Source organism: Colletes gigas, unplaced genomic scaffold, assembly GCF_013123115.1.
Source record: "Colletes gigas isolate AHSC1104 unplaced genomic scaffold, ASM1312311v1 Colletes_gigas_Sc00002, whole genome shotgun sequence".
In the NCBI taxonomy this organism is placed as follows: domain Eukaryota; kingdom Metazoa; phylum Arthropoda; class Insecta; order Hymenoptera; family Colletidae; genus Colletes; species Colletes gigas.
The window spans coordinates 5,789,684-5,812,913 of NW_025106631.1; the positions used below are offsets into that span (position 1 = coordinate 5,789,684).

General features: G+C 38.6%; 1 protein-coding gene across 2 annotated transcripts in view; it reads right to left on the bottom strand.

The window, feature by feature from the left end:
- LOC122402003 (transcription factor collier) overlaps window positions 1-23,230 on the bottom strand; it is a 118,828-nt gene that overhangs the window by 14,147 nt on the left and 81,451 nt on the right. For both annotated transcript variants that reach the window (XM_043404503.1, XM_043404495.1), the window contains exon 7: window positions 4,123-4,204. In XM_043404503.1, the coding sequence (XP_043260438.1) occupies window positions 4,123-4,204 (82 nt within the window). The remainder of the gene's footprint in view (window positions 1-4,122; window positions 4,205-23,230) is intronic.

The following is a 23,230-nucleotide window of genomic DNA, read 5'->3' on the forward strand; positions in this document are numbered from 1 at the left end:
GCTGCATCGCGTTATGTATATTCCCCATGTATTTCGTGACTCTCGTGTTCCCCTATTTACATGTATGATAGGTACTATCATATAAATGTATGAACATAATCTCATTAAAGCTATGCCTTGGAATATAGCTACATTGTATAATTAAAGCAAAGAGTTATGGTATCAAATGCTTGCCCTTGTTTAAATATTTCATACTGACGATACTTCGTTATTCATGCTTCCAGACTTTCAGTTGCATGCATTATTGTATAATCGCGGTCTTCTTTCTTGGAACAAAAATTTACCAATATTTTTGTAAATCACGATGCAGTAATTGTTTGGCCTTTCCAATGTACTGGACAAAAATATAAGATACTTGGCATATTTTTATAGTTTGTATATTTAAAAGAAATTTACAAACGTTTATACACCCTTAAGTTTGTAGGACATACAACAAAAATGTTCGAAAAATAAATGATAACTTAAGCTGACTTTCATTGATCAGAATTACAAGACAATAATACAAAATTGGCATTTCTTTTATAAAAATGTTTGTGTAAATGTGACGTTAGTATTTTGGCGAGATTTCCTTTTAGTTGTATAACATTCAATAACCATTTACAGATTATTTCATTCGTCGCAACTCATTGTGGAATAAGATTTCATTACAAAAAATTATTTAAGATAACAAACATATATTCTATTTAATATCTATAAACATGGAACAGCTGCATCGACTGTGTAATAATTTTGGAATATTATAGAAATACGAACGATCCTAACTTTAATGTATTACTGAATACTAACTGTAGAAGCATCGATTAAAAATTGTATTTTGAAATGATGTCAGACGATTCCTTAAGTAAAAAGAAATCGAAAAGTCCTTTACCTTTTACCAGTTTACAGTCTTCGTTTCCGAGATATAAACAGTTAAAGTTTACTGGCGCAACTCACAGAGCGCGTCATTTAAATCCAAGTCAGCTAATTACGCGCATGCGTAGACACGATTCACGCATGAGGAATGCTTAGCCTTTAATTTCTTATATCTCGACAACGAAGTCTCAGATTGCAAAATAGTAAAGGACTTATAGACTTCTTTTTGCTCAAGGAATTTTTACATTTTAGTTAGTCTCATTATGTCTGTCTTATAATTGTATCCCCAAGAGTCAGCTTATAACATTTATTTTTCTAACTTTAGTATTGTATTCTCTTCTAATTTAACGTATTGTATACTCATTCTGAAGATGATAAAATATAGAGTACATAAAATACACAATTTCCTTCTTGCAATAGTTTATGCAATTGTATATATTTTTTTGTAAATCTCGCAGCAATTGCGTGGAAATTAAATCGATAAATAATAGTAATGATAATTCTATATTTGATGCGTTTTATTGGATCCTGTAGCGGATGTACGTATTTTAGTGAAAAGTTTGGTTAAATTGAAACAAGCCGTACATTTAACCTCGAGTTTTCCGTACGCAAACAAGGAGACGATGATTTTTGGGAGAAAGTAGAAAGAACGTTTATAAAATCGGCCGGGCGGTCGGTAAATGCTGAAAGTTTCGTCCTTTTGCAAGTTGGCAACTTCGTTGGCTGGTTGGCCGTATTACCTGGCGCGTAACATAGTGCGAATTCGCCCGGCACAAGCGTGAGTATAACCTGACGGTCCTTCGCTAGTGAAATTTTCCAGAGGGAGAGAAAGGCGTACCGCTAAAATTTTAATTCGCAACTTCGAGTAATAAGCAATTCCTAAACAAATTTGAAAGCGCGATAACAACTTAACTTTGGTTTACCTCCGCCTAGGCGTTCGGGCGAATGTATATTAGGATAAACGAACGCGCGACAAACTTCGAAAATTACGTAACTGATTATACATGAGCGTTTCTAACGGCAACTTTGATTCGATTTCGATTTCCGCGATAACGTTGGAAATTTTCCACCGATCAGGAAAAAATAAAACGAAATTTGGTCGTACGAAACATTGTTTTCGAGATAATCGACTTTGTAAATTAATCGGAGCAGACGTGGACGTCGGTGTAAGTAGAAATGGCGATTAATGGTCAGACGTGCTCCACAAATGTTCAAATTCGATTGTTTCGAAAACGAAGCATGGTACGAAACAATTGTATTCCACGTTCTCGATTCATTTTTTCAACCCCTTTTTGGATGTGCCATGATACGTAGCATTTGTTTCGAAAACAGCTGAAAATTTTACCGATGCGTGGAATTACTGATCGAAATTCGGCCGCGATGCGAGTCACGACTCATGAAATTATAGGGGCGGATGGACGGAGACGAGAACAGTAAAAGTCCTCCGCAATCGCGTGCCACCCTATCGTCGTGTAGCGCGTCTGCGGATGCGTAGCTTCCACTTGGAGGCATTCTTTTTTAATTTCCAAAAGGAAAAGAAGTTCGTCGAGGAAACGAGCAATTTCTCGATGGTCGGCCATCGTCGAAAGTTGAGATCCCCCATCCAAGAGACGTAATCCAAGGGGTTGGCAATTAGCTCAGCGCGGTATCAACCAACCCACCCCTGTATCCGTTCACCCTTCCACCGTATTACGGTCTCTTCTACTCACCGACAGCCGTATCTCGTCACTCCGCCAGTGTCTATTTTGAGAGACAAAAGGTGAAATTAAAAAAGAAATTGCCAAAAACATCGTACTTTTCCTTTCTCCCATTCGATCTATCCTTCTTCCCACCGTCCTACAACTTTTCTTTTTTGAAATAAAAAAGACACGATAAGCTTCCCTCTAATTTCTTTCAATACAAAATTAATTTTAATAAATCTCGTCACGCTTGTGCTAAATATCGTTGTCTCAAAATACAAAACAGACGTCGAATTTTGTAATTGAGATGCCAATATTTATTGTTCGGAAAAGGAAAGGAATTAGCCTACTGGATTGTTTAACTACTTCGACCAATCAACCCCTCGCTTGTCTGAGTTCGAATGGTTTCTTTAAATTAGGACCAACAAAGAGTGATATCAAAAATATCACGTCACGTAGTGTTTAAAACAAATATTAGGGAACACAACATCTATGAAAATTCAAGTTTAATTTCAGGTCTGAGTTAATCATGATACAATCGGAAAAGAAGTGACAAAATGAATCGAAAATGTGGAACAAAATTTTGTTGTATGCTTTGCTTTTCAACATTTGTGGGGCATACGTTTGACTAAACACGATTTATTCATCGCGTCTGACCATTAATCGCCATTTCTACTTAGGATGTTGCCCAACTCGTATTTTATTGTTCCACGAATTTTTATAGTCCCTTTCTCGAAAAACCAAGCTTCAAGTTAAACAAATTTGCTCAACATGTTCGACTTAATTTTTCATATAGAATCACCTTTTTCTTATCAAAAATTTATTATTCAAAATATTCTATAAATTATCGTACTTTTGTCTTTGAAACAATCTTTCATACTACATGTTTAAGCAAAGGTATTGTGAAGAGAACATAAAAATACTTAATGTTAGTTTTATTAAATTGAACATTAAAGTTCAAAACTCTGAGAAGACTATATAAATTAATCAGTCTTCAATAAGAGAATTATATTAAATGAAGTATGTTTCAACTGTGTATAGTGTGACTGTACGTGTAAAACATAAAACGAGGAAGTGAAATAAAATTTTTTGCTCGAGGCTTTAATTTCGAAGATATCAATTGTGAATATTCGTTTCTACTACTTGGCTAGCATGTCTGACCATTATTTGTTATTTCTACTTGCGCTCGCAAGTGGTGGATTCTTAGTACAATATTATCTATTTTACTCAGGGAGTCCAACTGTTACATCCAGCATAATGAAAACATATAAAATAAACAATCATTGCTTTGAGTTGAATGTAAATATATGAGTAACCGAAAAAGTTTAGAAATCGGTTTTTTCAGTTACGTGGTGTCTTGAAAAATTTGCTTTCGATGAAATTAAGTAACGAATCCTGTTTTCTTAATATTAAGAACGATCTTCGCCAAGTTATCGGATCACCGGGGCATGTTCGATTATTTGGACAGTTACCCTAGTGTGCGTTGCGATAACAAGTTTTGTATCCCTTGTAGCAACGTAATGTTTCGGTAAGCTAATAGAAGATTGCTTCTGGAGAGTTTCACTCATGAAAGATTTATGCGTTAACTCACCTGGAAGCGTCTCATATCGCGTGGGTTGCCGGCATTCTTAAGGCAGTTCTGGTTGCACTTGAGAAAGAACTTAAGGAAGAATCTGAAAGCAGAATGAACAACAGTTAAACGGTTGACAAGGTGCTTAACGCTTTTCAACGTTGAGAACTTAATTAGAACGTGAACTTGCCCGGAAAGTAAGCCTGAATATTGCATAAGCCAATCGCAAGCCCCGTTCTACTCGCCTCTATTATTCAGCATTTCTCTAGATTAAACCCCCGACCACGTGTTCTTCGACCTTTAGGACCGTACGGTATTGTATAGTATGGCAACTACGTACCCACTATGTCAGTTTACCGAAATGTCAAAAGGTCCATTTGTCTAAAAATATACAGTCCCTGGCAAAACTATTGCCACAGGCCTCTTATTAAATATTCTCCTAAAATACCCTCTCGAGCCTTCAAATCACATGGAAAATTAGTAACGATAGAAAATGTATAGGGCAAATCATTTTTATCGAACGGTTTATCCAAGGAAGAAAGTTAATTTTTGTTTGAAACGTTTCAATTTTCCAGCTTAAGAAAACTGTTTGTTCTTGCAATCATACATTAATTATATTATGCCCCTTTATATTCCACAAAAAATCCAATCCAAATTAAAAACAGATTTTTAAACAAATTTTATTATATCGTTTCTAATCTAATCTAATTTTTCGTTTCAAACCTGTACAATGGCTGAAATTGTGGAAATTATAAGATAAGATATGCAGAATTATTTTAATTTTAAAAATTTCGTCATATTTTACAAGTATTAATAAATGTGGCAGGTGTTACACATTATCTGCATTAATTCTTACATCTTTTTATATTCTCCTAAAAAATCTAAACCAAATTAATGATAGATTTCTCAAAAAATACTTCATTATATATCGTTTCAATGTAATTTAATTTTTCGTTTAAAACCTGTAGACTGGTTGAAGTCGTGGGAATCATAAGGTGACATGTTTCTTTTACTACATTTTACAACAATCAAAATGGTCGTGATTAGTTAACTTTCAAAAAATTTCCGCATACTTTACAAATATTAATAAATTCGTGGAGAATTTTGATAAAAACTAGTACAGTTTTTTGTCAGATAATTATCAAAAATTATCTAGAAACACCCCCTCAAGAATCGAGGCTGCCTCTTCGTAGATTGACGTCGATAAAAAATATGAAGCTTCTGGAAAGATATTCCAAATCGAAAAGTGACAGAAAACATCGCGTATGGGATAAATGTTGATACCTGTGGCGGGGAGGGGGAGGTGGAAAAAGAAACGGGTTTCGAAAAGCGAACAGCTCAATTTTCATGAATTATGTAAAATATCGGGAGATATTGAATTCGAGGAAATTTTTGTAGGTGCGCGATATCCGTGTTCGCGCTGACGGGGGGGTGGGAGGTGGCGGTTTGGATGAAGGGTTCGTCGAAGAGACACGAGAGGGTGAAACGCGAATAATCTCTATAGATAGACTGAGATAGAGGCAGAGAGTGGGGAAACCGCGTAGGAAACAATCAGGAGGACCGAGACGATGAGGCGGTCTGAGGGACGAAGGGGTAGTTTTCTGGGTGGCTGGTAGGCCTCTCCTCCCATGGGACGCCATTGTCATCCCCTGCGGAGTGCGTCCATACGATTCGGGGACTCCATCGAAAAATCAAACGCATACCTTCTACCGGCGACGTCCGCTTTCTTCTTTTCTCGTTTGCGCGAACCGTCCAAGCGAAACTGTAGGAGGAATTCGTCGACAATTTCTCTTTTGCCGCCTTGTTCCTACCGATACAACGTTTCTTTCCTGCTTGTATGCGTCGGTCATTCCACGAGTACTTCGTCCACGGTGACGTACACAAACTTTGACGAGCGTAGAATCTAGTATTCGACTGTTCTCGCAATTGAGAGGGATGGAACTTTGAATTTAAATTAAACGAAAACCACGATAATCTGGTACTCGTTGGTTTATTTTCATGCACATTGGAGCACATTAAATAATCGTTTAAAGGAGTAAATAACTGTTTCAAACTGTTACTTATCGGTTCTGATTGAGAGACATTTATTTAATTGTTAGATATATAAGTATGATGTTTCGAAGCATATCGGTTTTGATCTCGGTTTTATATCAGTCCTATGGCTGTTATTTTTAGGTTCTGTATCAATTTTGATAGCAATATTATATTAAAAATGTTAATATGTATGTGTGAATAATTTCTAGCGTGGAAAAGTACTTTGTAGCTTTGATGCTTTTCTCTTTCAATTTTGTTGTCAATATAATTTCGATTTCTATTAATTCTGGTATAATTTAAAAAAAAAAAATGTTGATATGCACCGCTTCCGCCGTTTACCAAACACGTCGACTTCGTGCACCCCTTCCAATTAGATTCGTTTCTAAACCAACTTTTTAATTTGTCATCGGAGTACGAAATTGACCCAATGAATTTTCATAACATATGCAGTGTAAGGTTCCACGTGCCTGTTCGCGGGTCACAGGTGAAGAATCGTTGCTCTAAAAGATATACCGACGAAGTTTGGCCCTTAAAACCTGCGACACCCTGTACAATCAGATTAAACTTTTACCCCGTAATGGTTTCGATAGATATATCCCGCATTAGCGAACGCGTGTACATAACCGTTCATCCCTGACTGCCCGAACGACACTTTTATTGTCGTCCTGCGCAAGTTGTCAACCGAGTCGGACGTTTGGCACGAAATCCATACATATTCGAAAAGTGAAAGGGAAAAATGAAAACGGATCCGGATCCCTCCGCGTTCGTGTAGAGAGTACGGAAGGGAATGCTTGGCAAGATATAAAGAGAGGGAAGGAAGAGGAGGGATGAGGGGCCGGAAACGAAGGGAGGACACACAGAAACAGAAAGGGAAAGAAACGTATCGATCTCCCGGTACATGCTTCTCCCGTATCTATCCGTATCCGAGGGCTATACTCTCGGTTCTCGTGTTAACGGCTGCAGTTGGCCGCCCTTGAGCGTCGAGCGAATTTAATTCCGTTTACTCTTAGAAGGCGTTAAGATCGTATCGGGATGCTGGATGGGTATTCAAAGCATTGTACTTTGGCTTATCGCCGCCACTGGATCTCGCTCTAAACACGATGTCTCTGTCGAGCCTGAAGCACCCGGAGAACTACGATGGAATCTAGTTTTTCGCTGATAGGGACCTCTCTTTGACCTGCCTACGTCACACATACTGGACCGGATAATTGAATTTTACCTGCTAACGCTCGCACGGCGGCTCGTGAGTCTTTCTCGGCCCGGATGACACTTGTTTTTTTATTCATTTTTTCAACTATTTTTTGCAACGTTAATGTCTTTGGTATTCATTGTACACTTCGTGCGTGATTGTATTTCATTGGTATTTTAAAAATGTTATAGAATGTGTATTCTTTCAATAAAACTCGAAAATATGTAGGTTAAACAAATATTCTACATTATTGTTAGTAGTTAGTGGTTAGAAGTCTAAATATAGGGGTATTGCAAAATGTAAGATATGGGACTGGAAGGACCCTTAAAATAAAGAACATCCATTCTCCATTGTGGAGATTTGTTGTTGTAGGAAGAAATGAGCGAGATAGCAGAAGGAAAGAAAAGAAAATTGGAATTTTTCTTGCTCCCTATATGAACTTTATAAATGCTTATAACTTTAATTACGTTAATTCAGTTTGTACTATTAATAAATCTTAAACTTAGTTGCAGTACACAGGAGTAATAAATCCTTTTCTTGAAGGAGGATAACAGAAAATGGCCATTTTTTTAAAAATATAAATCTTTATTAACATTTTAACTACTATTCTGTGGTGATAGTTTCGAATGAACGAAACCATTAAATATTGAAAGATTTTAAGAACAGAGAAGAAGAAATATTCTCTGTTTGCTGTTTAAGTGGGATTCATAGAGGAAACTAATCATTCGTAACACACCGCTTCTTACATCCACGTTTCTCCGTCCCTCTTTTCTTTTCTATTTGAGGGTCGTTTTCTTCCATTCTGTCCTCCGAGTATTGGCTGTTAGGAACTAATGGATTGTGTTACCGACTGATTCAAATGCGAACTGGATTTCATTCCAAGCTTGATGGGGCGACAGTGTCGACGACGCAGTAACGCGAACACGAGCAAGAAGGGTGGAATGGCTAGTTTCTTACAGGGGCTAAAACTCGATTTCGATCATCTATTAGATTTTTCTCCTCCGTCGATGCTTTTCGCGAGCTTCCGCCAGTTTTCACGACAGAATCTATTTTGTATCGTCGCTTAAAACAGCTGGTTGCCGCGTTTCACACCCTCGAAAACCTTGGATCGAGTTGAAGATCGTTTCAACTATGAAGATTGATACGGTTTGCACGAATGTCCATGGCCGTAAATGCAATTTCCATACGCTCTTTAGTTACCATTCAAATAAAAAAATTCCTTTCAAAGCATCGATTTATTTTTCCATTACTAAAATCAGTCGTTGTTAGGATCAGTTTCGAGTAAATTATTGCAACGTTGTAATTTGCATCCCTTCTATTCGTATTCCACTTGTTAAGTGTTTTCAAATGCTACATGAAGAGGTCTGTTAGCGTTTCATTACTTTTTTTAAATCGTTTTTGCACTGTCCTTTTATTCACCGAATCTTTCTTGCAAACATTTTCATGTCATTGGTCGCCATTGTTGTGTAAATAGCAAAATAGATGACAAGTGGGACATGAAATCAGAAACTGGTCGATCTAAACTTCTCAATTTATTGACCACCATAATCACGGAAAGATTGCCTCGGATCTTAATTCGCGGGCGAGTGGAGTGGGATCGTTATTATGCCGATGGAAACAATAACGTATTGTAATTAAAGCGTTTTATGGGCGAATACATCGAGCAAATCGATTGATTCTAGCCAGATTGGCCGTTCGGCTGCTAACGAATTGACACGGAATAAAATATACAGAGGCAGACCGATTCAGAAATCATTCCCAACCTACTCTTCCGATGGTAGCATACCATTCCGTAGCTACGGATAAAATGAAAATAAAACGAAGCAACGCGGGAGCGGAAAGTGGAGGATTGTGTGTGATAGGAGGAAGGGAGACGGGCGCAGGAACGACGTGTAGCGGGAAACATGCACAGTTCGCTGTTTCCATTTCTACGGTATACAACTTTGCAACGTCGGGATGGATGAACGAATGAACCAGACAAAATAAACGACGCCGATGGAAAAAAATACGCTAAATATTGGAGGCTCGCGAAGTGAAAAAGAGAGAGGACAACGAGAGGGGGGGAGGGCGGAGAAAAGAAACGGGGGAGGGGGCGAGTCGGGTAAACAAAAGGCAAATGAATTCAATCAAATTTTCCGGTAAATCATCGGCTCCTACGCAGCGATTTTTTAATATTCCTCGTTTACCAATTAGCAAGTTTTTTCGCCGGGTCGAAACGAACGCCGCTTCCTCCGCGAAAGCAATTCGTGGTAGAAAAAAAAAAAAAAAATTTTCGACTGGTCAGTGACCCGATTGGGAAACGCGTTTCGCAAGGTGCGGTTCAACCGCGCGAAAAGATTTTTTTTTTTTGGTGCTCGATTTTTCTGCGGAACGATTATGTGCAGCGAATACGATACAAAATTTCCTGCTCTGCTGATTTAGGCTATTTTAATTTTATTCTAGTCATTTTAGATTTTAGATTTTTAACACGTGTCTGTACGTCTATATGCAGCAAATAAAATATGATCTGTAGGCCAGTGTCACACTATATGCAACATGTTATTCAGAATATTCAGTAGATTTATTTTTTCAAAGATAAAAACATACATTAAATATAGTGTACTTCATATAAGCAACAAAAAAAGTGTTTTCGAAATTAAATATTAAATTTAACTCAGGAATAATAATTATATATTGTGGAAAAATATTAAATGCATCGAACACCAAACTTTAAATCAAATGGAATATTGCGAATTATTGTTAAGATACAAAATTGGTTTTCTACAAAGTGTACATTATCTATATTTTTCTTTTAATAATTCTATTTAAAAAATGAAAAGAATCGAAATCAGAACGCAAGCAATTTCACATTTCGTTGGAATTTTATATTAGAAATTACGAAAGGAAATACATCGAGTGTGCCTTTGTTAATAGAGAATAACAAATAGTTTACCGTTGTGAACGTTTATACGTTGTCGACACGCACAGGGGGTGCCAAGTTGCAAATAAATATCATCTGATGTAGTAAATATGTTTCGAGCGGGAGGGGGTGAATGGATATAGGAAGCTTACTCGGGGACTTACGCGTAATAGTTCCAAATAGGGTAGCATTACGCGTATCAGAAATCCATTTTCTCCTACGTCGGAAAATCTTTAATCATGTTTTCGCTTCCCAAAGTATATTCCCTTCTTTTGCCACTCTAAAGGAGAAGATATAGCGCGGTGGAAATTGGCGCGAATTTCCGAACTGTCGCATTTCATTTCATCTTTCGATAACTTTATATTTCTTTTAGCTTAGGGTAATAAACACGAACCCTCGTCGTTGTCACTTTTTATCAATATCAACCGTGCAAACTTCTTTTATAGTCATTGCACTTGTTGGTCAAAAATTTATATATTAATAGCAACCAATTTGCATTTTTTTATAGATTTAAATAATTTCAATTTTGCTCCTAGACGCAGAGGTATTTTAGGATATAAAGAAAATTTCTGGGAATTTTCGAAAATTCGTCTTTTCAGAAAGATTCAGAAGATTCGTAATTACTAGACTGCGGATGTTTATGCATTTATGGGAAATTTTAATCCTCAAAAAACTACAGAATGCATTTAATATGCAAAAATATAAGAAATACTTCAAGTAAGATACGAATTATTATATTTAAGGGTTGAGACAATCATCTACAAACCTCCCATTTTATTAATTCTATTAATAAAAATATGAATTTGCATAAAGATCCGCAGTCTAGTAATTACTAATTACAGACGTTGTATTAATTAATTTTTAGAAACTTCATAAATTCAGTAAAAAACACGTCGAAGAATTAGCAACGAAACGAAGTCGATTTTCTCACCGCGTTGAATTGAGAGCGTTTTGATATTATGAATAATATTTTTGGATAAATTTGGAGATATAAAACATGGAAGGGGATAGTATCGAAGAAGGTATCCCGATCGCTAAAGTAAAGAAGTACATAATACAATAGCGCGGACCAGTCTGCTGTTTCTTTCCGAGAAAATATGACGGTACACCCTTCGATCGGATATATTATTTTAGTAAGAAAACGCCCGGGAGTTATCGCGAGTGCATAATGCAGACGCGCAGGACGTCAATTAGTAAGAATGTATGCGGAGGTCCGTAAGGCATAGGAAACCACCTAGAGCTGTATACCTTGCATACACCTTAACTGGGGTTAGTAAGGGGTTAGCAAGGTATCAGGGGATGCTTAATGTTTAACTAGCCTCCATTACGCCTCCTGCTTCGGTCTTCTTGAGACCTCCCCCCTTCGACCTCCTCCCACACTTTCCGCCGTCATCCAGCATCCACCGATTCGTTCCTTCGGATCTCCTTCGCAGGAAATATTATAGATAGGAAATGGCTAAGAAGGATCGCATGTAAGCTAATCAACTAATTCAGGAAATCATTTTCCGGGGGGATCAAACGCCTGGATAGACACGGATCCTCCCCCAAATCGTTCCTTCTTACCTGACTTCGATTATAATTTTCTGATATACAGTTTAAAAATTATTGGCGTAGACATATATTTAAAAAAGATCCACAACACATACCTTACATTCACAAAATTATTATATATATTATTGGATCACTTTTTAAAATAAATATACCCAGGTAATTTTGAGAGTAGCACCTTGATTTTGATTTTAGAAGTTATTTAAAAAGTTCTCTTTACCAAAAAACTTTTCATTCCTCGTTCCATTAATTTTGTCTTTTCAGTTTCGTAAGAGAGATCGAACTGAGGTTTGATTACGAGATGATGTTACTAAATTGGCTACCTCTTTCGCCATTTTGTGTAAGTACTACTGGAACACAAGAGTCACTCTAACTTGAAATTTATTTTATAGTTTTTATTCCTAAATTGATTACATTTTACATTATACTCTGCATATTAATTCTTATTAAATAGTATTCCTTCTACAACAGACATTAATTTTATTTGCTCCATGACAACTTCTAAATTGAATTTTTGTACACTCGATATCGAAACAAGCTCATCTTCAACGTCCATACATTTAAATAGGTTAAAAAGGGTACTTACGAGACTTCGAACATGATTAATCGTTAATTCTTCTCGCTTGAAGGTTCATATAAGATCGAGGCTCAAATAGATCTTAGCAGTCTTCAGCAACGTTTCTTTGGCAGTAAAAATTCAGAAATGCTAAATCTCGCACATTACAACCAGTTTTGAGCGTCTGAAGCATTTAGAGAGCTTAAAATTTGAATTTGAAGGGTTGCAAACACGGCGTTAATCACTGCCGTCGATGTCTCGAGGTACTTTGTATCGACGTATATAGATCTGGGTGTTTACAAAAGGAAATCAGGCGCTGGGGTATGTGTAAAGTGGATAACTTAACCGAATTTCTGTTAGTAGGGAGAGTTCCGTTTACCCAGGTCCTAAGATGGCAGAGGCTATTCGGCAGGCACCCATACCAAGGTAATGCATAATTCATACGTAAGTAATACGTCTTACTAGCTTGCATATCCCGAGCTAACGTACCCTGTCGCTCCACGTTGTGCATCCCTTCTCCCCTACCGCTCCTTGTGCGTTTCATAGTCCCCTTGTCACGACAGCAAGATATCCCTAATGGCAGTCTATCATATTAGCTACAAGACGGCTTGAGAGATCGGCTGCTATAACTAGATTTGCCCTACGCCTAAAATGCATCAACTAACGATTTACTATCTTTCGCGTGGTTACTCCGGGGCTAATATAAGCATTGACGCTAGTGGCTGCTCGAAAATAGGGTGTTTTTAGTCCCTTGAGTGGGTCCTCTGGTTAAAATCTGATTTAGGGATAACGATCGTTTCACCGGTTCGAATTAGAAATAAAATATGCGGAAGAATCGACAGAGGGTGGATGGAAAAATTCAAGATACTTGCTGTGGAAGGGGTTAAAGTATGAAACTAATAATATTTAAAGTGTCTGAAAGTGGGCGGCGTCGTTTAATAATTGTAATTTTAGGCGCAAGTGTCCGAACGTTCTAACCGGGGAAAAGAGCCGCGCGAAAATTGTTGAATTATGTCGCAGTGCCTTAGGCGCGCGCTTCCCGAGCAAGGCACGAGTCATTTCCATAAACGCATCAGAACCTCCACCGGCGTAAACTAACTTAACACGGATGTACGAGTGTGGCCACGATTTATTAATGTCTGCATTTAGATACAGAGCCCCCGGAGGGCTCGCCGGGACGTTTAGGACCCTCTTAAGTTGCCGCTGTCAAATATCGACAAAAACGGCCGTAAGTCGCGCATGCTCCAACACGCATGTCTTCCTTACACCACCCAGAAACGTTAAGCGTACCAAAACATCCTCGTATTATTTTTTAGGAACTTACGATCGATCGAATGCTCACTGGCAGCATTCCCGTAATTGCAGTAATTTTCCAACTTTGAATTGAAATCAAACGAAAGCTACCAAAGATAATCTGGTGCTCGTTTCATATTGACGTTCGATCACATTATGCGTGAAATAACCATTTAAATCACCGCCACCAGTGCGTTTGGTGGAGTGAATATGGTAAATTTTCGATGACACGTAGATCTGATGGTTTCAAATTCAACTGGCCCCTTTTTATCATTGTAAAATTAATAGTGGCCCACAATAATATTTTAACTCTGTTATTTTCTTCGGTCATATAAATATAATCAATTTTTCTAGCTGAAATTGAAATGAAATTTTATTTTCTTCAAATTATTTGAAATTATATAAATATTAGAATTTATCAGACGGGAGAAAGAATTATTTTTGAAAATTGATTTCGAAGCATCTCTTCGTTGCATTGGAAGTACCTGAAAAAGTATGTAAAATTATGTTAATCGAAGTTACCCGATTTTCAGCCGAGATTTGCGCATCTAGACGGATCACTTTAAATATCACTTTTATAATTCTGGGAAATTTGATAGGTTCGACGTGATTTGAAAATTCATCGACTGCGAACGATTCGCCGATGCGTGTCCTCGCGCAGTAACCGAGTGTTGCAAGTTTAGCGAAAGCTCGCTTAATTCAAACTAACCTCGTTGCACGGTCATGGAGTTTGTCGTCGAAACAGAAGGGGAGTAAAATGTGATTTTAATATTCGCGGCTCCTTTGAGGAAACTCGCGACTCTTCCTTAACAGGCTTACGAAGGGTGCCTCAAACCTTGCCTACTCCCTTTCGCGAGAACAGCATTCTGCTTTGAAGAGCGGACCTAGTTTGGAACTCGGAAAAATCTGCAATTCTGTCTCGTTTGGGAACTTCTCTTTACCAGCGATTCCTCCTTTGACATTTGACCGTTTCGTTTTTACGCGTACGCTCATGGTTCTCGAGATAAACATTCTCAGGAACGTATCACGTGCAAATCTAATTTGAAACGAGTAAGCAAATTTACTTCTGCACGTTTAATTATTCACTAGATCGTAAAGGAAACTCGATTATGAATTTTTAATTTATTGGCGTGTTTGCCTTGTTTTAAAACGATCCTTGAATGAATGGAAATGTCAAAAAATCGCTTTCACAATTATTTTTATAGAAAATAGTATCGATGTATCCGTTTCGAACAGTTTATCATTAATTGACGATACTTTCAGAGATGTTCAAAAGACGAACAATGGTATTTTGATCGTAATTTATTTATAAAGTGATTGGAGAATAAGTGGAGAACTTAATTATAAAAAGTATCTGCTGTGCAGCGGCGAGAAATTGGCTAGCGGGTCTGATCAGTTATAGTATAATCTACTTTCTATAAACCGAGGAATCTGAGTCCCTTGGAAGTTGATTACACCATGCATGATCAGACAATTTAAATTTCATCCTTTCACAACCGTAAAGAGAACAATTCTGGTAATCAAATGATTTATAAATAATTGTTTTTTTTTTTAAATGTGAGCACAATTGATCAAGTAATCGAGATTCCAAACTCCTATCCAGCGTCTGTCATGTTATCTTTGATTCTAAATTCCATAAAACTAATCATAGATAAATAAATTTTAAAAAATCGACTCAGCCAGTTGCCGATATTTGTCTCTTAAAATTAATTCGTACGCTGAATACAAACGTTCTACATTAATCACGCGTATTCCGATAACGTTTTGACCTACTTGTCCGCCATTCTACATTCTCACGATTTCCACATCCCACGTAAAATACCCAACGCATCCACAAACTGCACGATACAATCCAAATTATAACCGTGGCTAAATATTCCGTAATTATTACCAACGATGCACGATCGTAGATAATTTTTTCGATCCCGTTTCGCCGAAATTTTTGGCGCGGTTGATGGTTTGCCGCGTTTCTTTCAAAATGGCCGTCGCGAGGAACGAGGTCGTACGTTCTCGCGCGGCAACTGGAGCAAACGAATTTCGAAACAGGGAGTCAGATCGAGAAAACTGAATGACAGGGTAAAAAAAGACTTCTAAGTTATCGTCGACAGAGGAGTTTGGGAAGTTAGTAGTCGCCATGCTAGCAGGACATAGAAGCACGCAGGACACGACAGCGTGGCGGGCCGTACAGGGGTTGCCATGGTGATCTCATGGGGAGGGCATTCGCCCTCTCTCACCCTCACTGAGAGAAGATAATGCCGCCTGCCTGCTTGGCTGCCTTTCTACCGATGTTGCTACCAACTGCTGCGATATCAGAAGCCTTGGCAATAAAGCAAACGTCTATGTTGGCACGGAAGTTTACGAGAGACCCGGTTTTCGAGATGCGTGATTACGAGGCGACAACCTGTCCCGATACATTGTCCTTGCCACCGACACTGACTTTCCATTCTTCTCCTTGTTCCTTTTCGCGGGGAACTTCTTATTGCGCCGCTAATGATGCAGGATTGTAAATTCCTACGTATCGTTTAAACCAGAGATCGAAACGAACGAGTATCTCTTGCTCTTAGGGGGGAAAAATTCTGGTCTAGGAGCGTTCCTTCCTTCTCTCAAAAACGAACCCAACGTTTCGGTAACATAAATGTAATATAATTCATATTTTTCTATTTATTTTATTTGAGGACTCAGGAGGAACCATCGATATCTTACTTCTTATCTTAGATCGTGTTATATACATTAATGTCATTTAAAAAGCTGATACGTTTTGTTTACAACTGGGTTCATTATCTTGTGCTTTCCTTTACTATGATAAAAATCATAACAAATATTTTTATAGTAACGTTGTCTATGTCATGAGGATTTATTGTTCTCATATTTTGACCTCTAAAAATTGGTTATATAATTACTCGAAATGGCTTCTTTAGTTACAAGAGTCACGCAACAGTCAGTTATATCTTCTTTAATTTGCAGTTGAATTCTTTTCAGTTTCTTTGGAGCTTCCAAAGAATTTCCTCTTCTACACTTTCCTCCATTTTTCAGTCAGTAGTTTCTCATGTGTCTTTTCACGAGTAGTTTTAAGACTTTTTTTTAAATTAGTCAAAGAAGTACCCGAAAGTAAGACAGTACATTTTGTACACTTGTGACTACAGTATCCCTGTTTCTCATATTGTCAGAAAACACCAATTAAATATTCATAAATTACACATAGGTTCCACAACATTCAAAACAGAGAGAAACACAAACTATCAAACTTAACTTTAATTACTCAAAAACCTCATACTAATAATAGTGAGCAAAATATTTGTTCCTTTCTAGATCTTTTTCGTTTCACTTAACATTCGAAGTAATTCGAAATAAAATAAAATAAATCTCTATGAGTTTGTATGCCAATTACTTACGGCTTTTCTGTAGGTTTAACAAATTTTTGAATCCACACAGCAGAATCACATCGTGTTCGTACTAACGTCGTGTTCGTGTTTTGAATGTTCGATGATGTATCGAAATTATGCCCGGAAACAAACAGGCACACCCGTAATTTATGACTTATGTTCAACGACCACTATATTTAGCGAGCGTGTTCCTCTTTGCCGCCCGTCCGAGCCTTAAAACGTAGGGGATACGGACGGTTCGACAAAGTGTCGTCGTATTTTTGGTTTACAGCATCTAACAGTTGGAGAGGAGAGACGTGGAGTTGAGAGGAAGAAGGAAGCGGCTGACAGTGTGAGAGAGTACCTGAGCGCTTCAACGATTACGGGGGTGGAATGTGGGTGGTTTGGTGGATACGGGGAGTGATACCAGTCCCAAAGGTGTCGTTACAATTAGACAGCGCTGCCAACTGCTACAGCCTTAACCGCTAAATAACTTACCGGTGCTGACAACCCGACCACACACTGTTACCGCTCATCGTGCTGCATATATTTAGTTGCAAGCCTGTGTGCGTACATCCAAAAGACAAGCTTCCTATCACTGCAACTTCCCTTTTCCGTACACCATACTCCCCTCGATATCGAAGCCAAATTTCTCATAATATTATTCGAGTAATAGTCCATTTGGGTAGTTTAAATATTTAATTTATATTTAACAAGAAAGAAAAATGATATATTTGTATTTTATTTATTTCGCAATAAATGTTTCAATTGCATCCATCGAGGAACTTCTGGAGATCGTTTGAAAAATTTATTGCAAGGTAAATAAATTTATTACTCACGAAAAAGCAAAAATGTAGAATTTTTCACATTGATTACAATATTCTCAGCTTTGAATTAAACAAATTTTTTCCTGGGGCACGTTTTGTTCGTGAAACTTCGTTAAATTCCGTGTTATAAAACACTGTATTTTATAAAATATTTGCTCTGGACGAATGGGCCGGTTTAGGGAATCAAAGATAAAAAGTATTCGTAGGCGAGTAAACAATTAAGATACGTTCGGTGGATCGTTTGAGCGGGCGTCGCGCAATTGGAGCTAAAACTTCATCCCAGCGGGGACATTCGGTTTTCCTTAAGATGGCGCACGTAAATGAAGCTCATTTTAAGACAAAATATAAAGACCGGAGGCAACGTTTCGTTCAGGACGAAACCGCGCCTCGCGCCTGCGCCGACTGTTTAGAACTCGAATGCTGGTAGAAAGAGGTGACGAGAAGGTGAGGAGAAAGAGGATGAACCTCCGAAGGAAGAGGACGGGGTGTCCCTGGAGTATCGACTTGCCCCACGGGACTCGGCAGTCGATAGTCCCGTGAGATTCGCGATCTCTTTCTCGATCCCGTGACTCTCTATGCGCCCTCCTTCTCCATCTTCTTCTGTTCCCTCCGTTTTTCTTTCCTCCCTTTTCTAAGAACTACCCCCGTTTCTGTTGCGCACCCGCGCCAACCTCGCGTGGGTCGCAAAGTCAGGTCGTTCGAGCAGAGAGAAAGGACGAAAAAACTAGAGTAACGACACCCCGAGCAATTTCATTTTCGAATATTATTCTCGTCTCTAATTACTGGATACCAAAGGTTTCATTGAATACAAATTTTGGATTCGTTCAAACGCTCGTTTGTGGATTAAAGTATAGGGAAGTTGATTTATTTAATCGCGAATTATATTTGCTTGTGCGTCGAAGCAAATTGGCTTTGATTTTAACGAGAAATTACTGTGATCTGTACTTGGAAGATATATTTTATTTGTGTTCTCTACGGATGATATGGCAATTTCAAATGGCACGATCTGTGGCATTTTATACCAAGTGTACTTGGAAGAATCACTGAAATTTGTAATAGATCGATTTCAAATCAAAGGTAATGGATTTCAATGATTTTCTACTTTGTTTCGAGTTTTCTCTCTAACTTTTTTCATTTCAAGGATTCATTTCTTTATAGTATAGTCAGATAATCAACTTCGACATTTTGTTTTGTCCAGAGTTTACATTTTGAGTTTGGCTGTTCAACCCCTATATCTGTGTAACGAAAACGACGAAAACAATGGGAGCAGGAAAAAATAAGATGTCTGGAGAAAGGTACGGTTTCTCCAAGATTGTATAAAATTCTATGTATCGCAGACGCCTACTCCTTCATGCCTGCGATCACCAACCCTCTTTCAGCATACCGCTCTTGCACAAAAGGTTGCCCTGCTCCGCCTCCGAGAATTATCCGCACAACTTACAACCCCTATTTTTTCCGCCTTCTGCAGATTCCTTGTTCTCTGCCCGGAACGAATGGTTTCAAGCTCGCATACCAAAGTAGAAAATGGAGGCGAATATTGAAATATTATATGCTTTACAACCGTTCCGTTCGAGTGCTATATTAACCCTACTACATCCCTCCGATTCGCGCGCACCCTCCGGGTCTAAGGAGACCCAAACGAGAATTCCTATTTCTTATATAAGTATTGTAAATTCTCGATAATCTTATTGTTTATTCTCCTTAAGATTTCTACTATCATTTTTTTCAATAAACATTTCCTCGTATACCCAAAACTGTTGGTTTATAAAAATACGATAAAAATAGATGGACTTTTTAAATGTATTAAAATTGCATTTATTATTATTTCCAATCCACATGGAACATTCGAAAGAGTTCGATAAAGGAAGGCATTCTTGCACATCATAAATATCTTTAAAAGCTTATTTCAATAAGCATTATGTAGTGCATTTGTCTTTTTTAATCAAATTCAAATTTCAAACTCTGAATAAAAAAGTGCTGATCTGCATTAACCCTAAACCTAATAACTAATGAGTAATTTCACTCTATTTCTTAACAATTTTCACTCCCCTGGAGAAATCTCTGATAACGTCGAGTCTCCAATGCAACTACCCCATACAACTTTATCAAACAAAATTTTGTCGAGTCACGCACACTTTGGAAATTACAAAGGTACACAACAAGTAGCACACCACCCCTGTATCTGCATATTAAATGCATCACGTGGTGCTTGAAAATTAAAATTCCCCATAAACGCATAAACATCCGAAGTCTGAGTCGTCAGTTTCTCCAGAAGGAGGAGTGCGCGGAATTAAATAGCCTTTCCCTCGAATTATCGATGGGCGAGGCTTTGGAAAATCGAAAATCGTCACGAAACAGTCTCCACGTGCTTGTGCAAGGTCGCAGAGGTATTGACACGCAGGGGAACGCCGAAAGAGATAAAAGGAGGCATCCTCTTCCGTTTCCTGGGGAAGATTCGGAGGGTGCGTAGGAGGCTGTCGCGGTCGTTCGACCACCCTCACCCCCTCCCCCCTCGCCGCGTCGGTTTCGTGTCGGACCGCGGACATTCAGAAAATGTCCTCCCGGGTTTGGTAATACGTTATGCGGCGGCGGATGTATCGTCCACAGTCACCCCCGAGTCCGGTCTAACCTCGTTCGCGTAGGGCAGAATTTACCCCGGGGTTGGTCCGCGGCCGTAGGGTCTCCAGAGACTTCCATTTTGACTCTGGGGATTAGGCGTGACTCCGCCCATTCGCAGCTAAACTTTTGTCCCTCCGTTTGTCGGACAGAAACGAAAAGCCACGCGATATTGATGACTTCTTTCTCTGTTTGAAAAGGAGAACCGGAGGGGAAAGGAGACCGAGGGCAAGAGAAATACTAGAGCGCGTGGAAAGTACTCGGCGAAGTACGCCGGGCAACCACTTCACCAGCTGTAAATATCGTTCCTACGATTCTTTTCTTTTCTTTTCTTTTCTTTTCGGTGCACGCGCGCCCCCCCACGACGCACGGTTATTGCACAGACACGTCGTCATTACCTGGAATCGTTGATACCAACATACGGGATGCAACGCTAATTGATATTGCTTTTCGCCTCTGGCACGCGATAAAGATTCTGACGTGCCTCTAATCGCGAGTGGATAATCGATACTATGTGCGTTAGAAACAATATTCTCGTTATTTTTATTCCTAGATTTCGTTCCTAGTCAGGCCGCCATGATAGTTTATTGTTCTCCAAAGGAAGTGAATTCTTTACAGCTAACGAGTCAGTGGCATGAAATTTCATGGATACAAAGAATATTTAATTCGAATGGAAAATAAATTATGATCTTGCAAAAATCAGTTTGTGATAAGAAGAATCAAATATTTGAAATTGGCAAATTTAATTAGGCGGGAGCAAATTTTCTAACTTTATTATAGTAGAAAGGAAAGGGAGTGAATTTTGTTCAATTAAAGAGTCGCGAAACTACAAGGTTAAAATTTCAACGAAACGAGGAACATTTAATTCAAACATAAATTTAAAAATTTATAGAAAATAAATCATAACCTTGCAAAAATTAATTTCGAGACTCGAAAATTTGAATATCTGAAGTGTGTGAACCTAACGAAGTAGAAGCACATTTTTTAAATTTACAGTAGCTCGTTCTAGTAGAAATTTTGTCCGTCGCGTTTAGCATCATTAACAATTTGAATGGAAGCTTCGCGTGATCACGCGTTTGCCCGTCACGGTAATTCATTTGTCGACTAAGGGTCACGCATGATTGAGATGTTTCAATTGCTCCAGGCGTGTGTTTTCTTTATTCACTAAAGCTTTGTGTATAAACCCCGTGTAAGGAGTGGCGCAAAGTTTGGGGTTCGTCGGACAACGGCATCATAAGTCGGGAGTGGTTTGGGGGTTGGGTGGCGTTTGGGGTGGCGAGGGTCCCTGAAGGCGGCAGGCTAAATATATCCACCCCCGACAACCCTCGAGGGAGAATGTCAAGACAACATGGCCGACGCCCGTCATCCTACCAGCGACCCTATGTGTAAGTACGCTAGTCCATGTTCGACCACCCTCGTGCTTCAAGAACGTTCAAAGATTGCGACACTGTTTCAGCAGACGCTCTTCGCGTCTCAGTTTGTTCGCGTTTTGCTAAAAATCGACGAACAATCTGTCCCGAATCGGCGAGATCGAAGAACTTGCTTTCGGATTATGTTCGCGAGTCACGATCGCTTGAGAAAGCCTTGTAAAAAGTCCGGAAGGATTTACGTTATTACCCCCGAGGGCATTTTAGGCCATCTTGGAATTCATCGTTCCAGAAATCGGTTTTCGAAGTTTTGAATACACTTATATCGGCTGGAATTAACGCTCGATTTAAGGGATCCGGTTATTCGACTCATGAATATTATTTTTTAGCATTATAGTGCACACGAGATATTTATTTTTTGATTTACATTAAAATTGAGTCACAACAGCTGAGATATTAACACCGTCAAGTGTTATTTACAAACAATATATTAAATACTTTTCGAGCTCAAATTTCAGGATTACTTAATCTATCGTATTACCAAAAATCTATATCCATATCACACCCGTTATATTCGTACGAAATGGGATATTTATTTTCTGATTTTCATTAAAATTGAATCACAACAGTTGAAATATCAACGTCAAGTGTCGTCTACAACCAATATTTACTTTTTCAAAAATCTACACGAATTAAATGAATAAAATTGACGTTTCAACCGACTAAAATATTATCAAATAATATTAAAAAATCATAGTGCCCGAGTATTAATTTCAATCACTGTCCGCTGTACGAGTGGATGAACTTTCAACGAAACGTAGGTGAAAACGTGGGGGTATGTCTGAAGAAATATGGGAGGCGAGATTATAAGTCGCGAAAGAAGTGGTCGAGACGAGTATCGCTAGTTAGTGAACAGAGAAAGGGTTGGTTCGAAATTAGCCGCCCCAGGATTGCTCCGAATTAACAAATTGAAAAAAGTCGTCTCCCCCCCGGGCAGTTCTTAAAGGAGTCCGTCTCGGTGGCTCGAGGATCCACGGTGCTTCGTGAGAGGAGTTCGGGTTCCTTCGGCTTAAAGCACGATCCTTGGCTGGATATCGGACCAACAAATTCATGCAAATGCTACTTGGCTCCGCCGTAGCTGCGATACGTACGTCCTCTCTGTACTTTTGTATACCTGTGTAGGTATAGCCGCTGGTGTAGCGATAACGCCACGTATACACCGTGACGTTATACACGGTAGCTACGCGCCGCTATAGTACTTAAACACGACGCGACTCGAACAAATTCCCCATGACGATTTCTGGTAAAGAGTTTCGCGTGTTATTGAAACCTTTAACGGTACCACTCTCCGATTAAAATCGTCGATTTCATATATTCTCTTTAAATAGTGCTCTAAAACGCTCCTCGAATAACATCCAGATTTTAGAAACGATGAAAA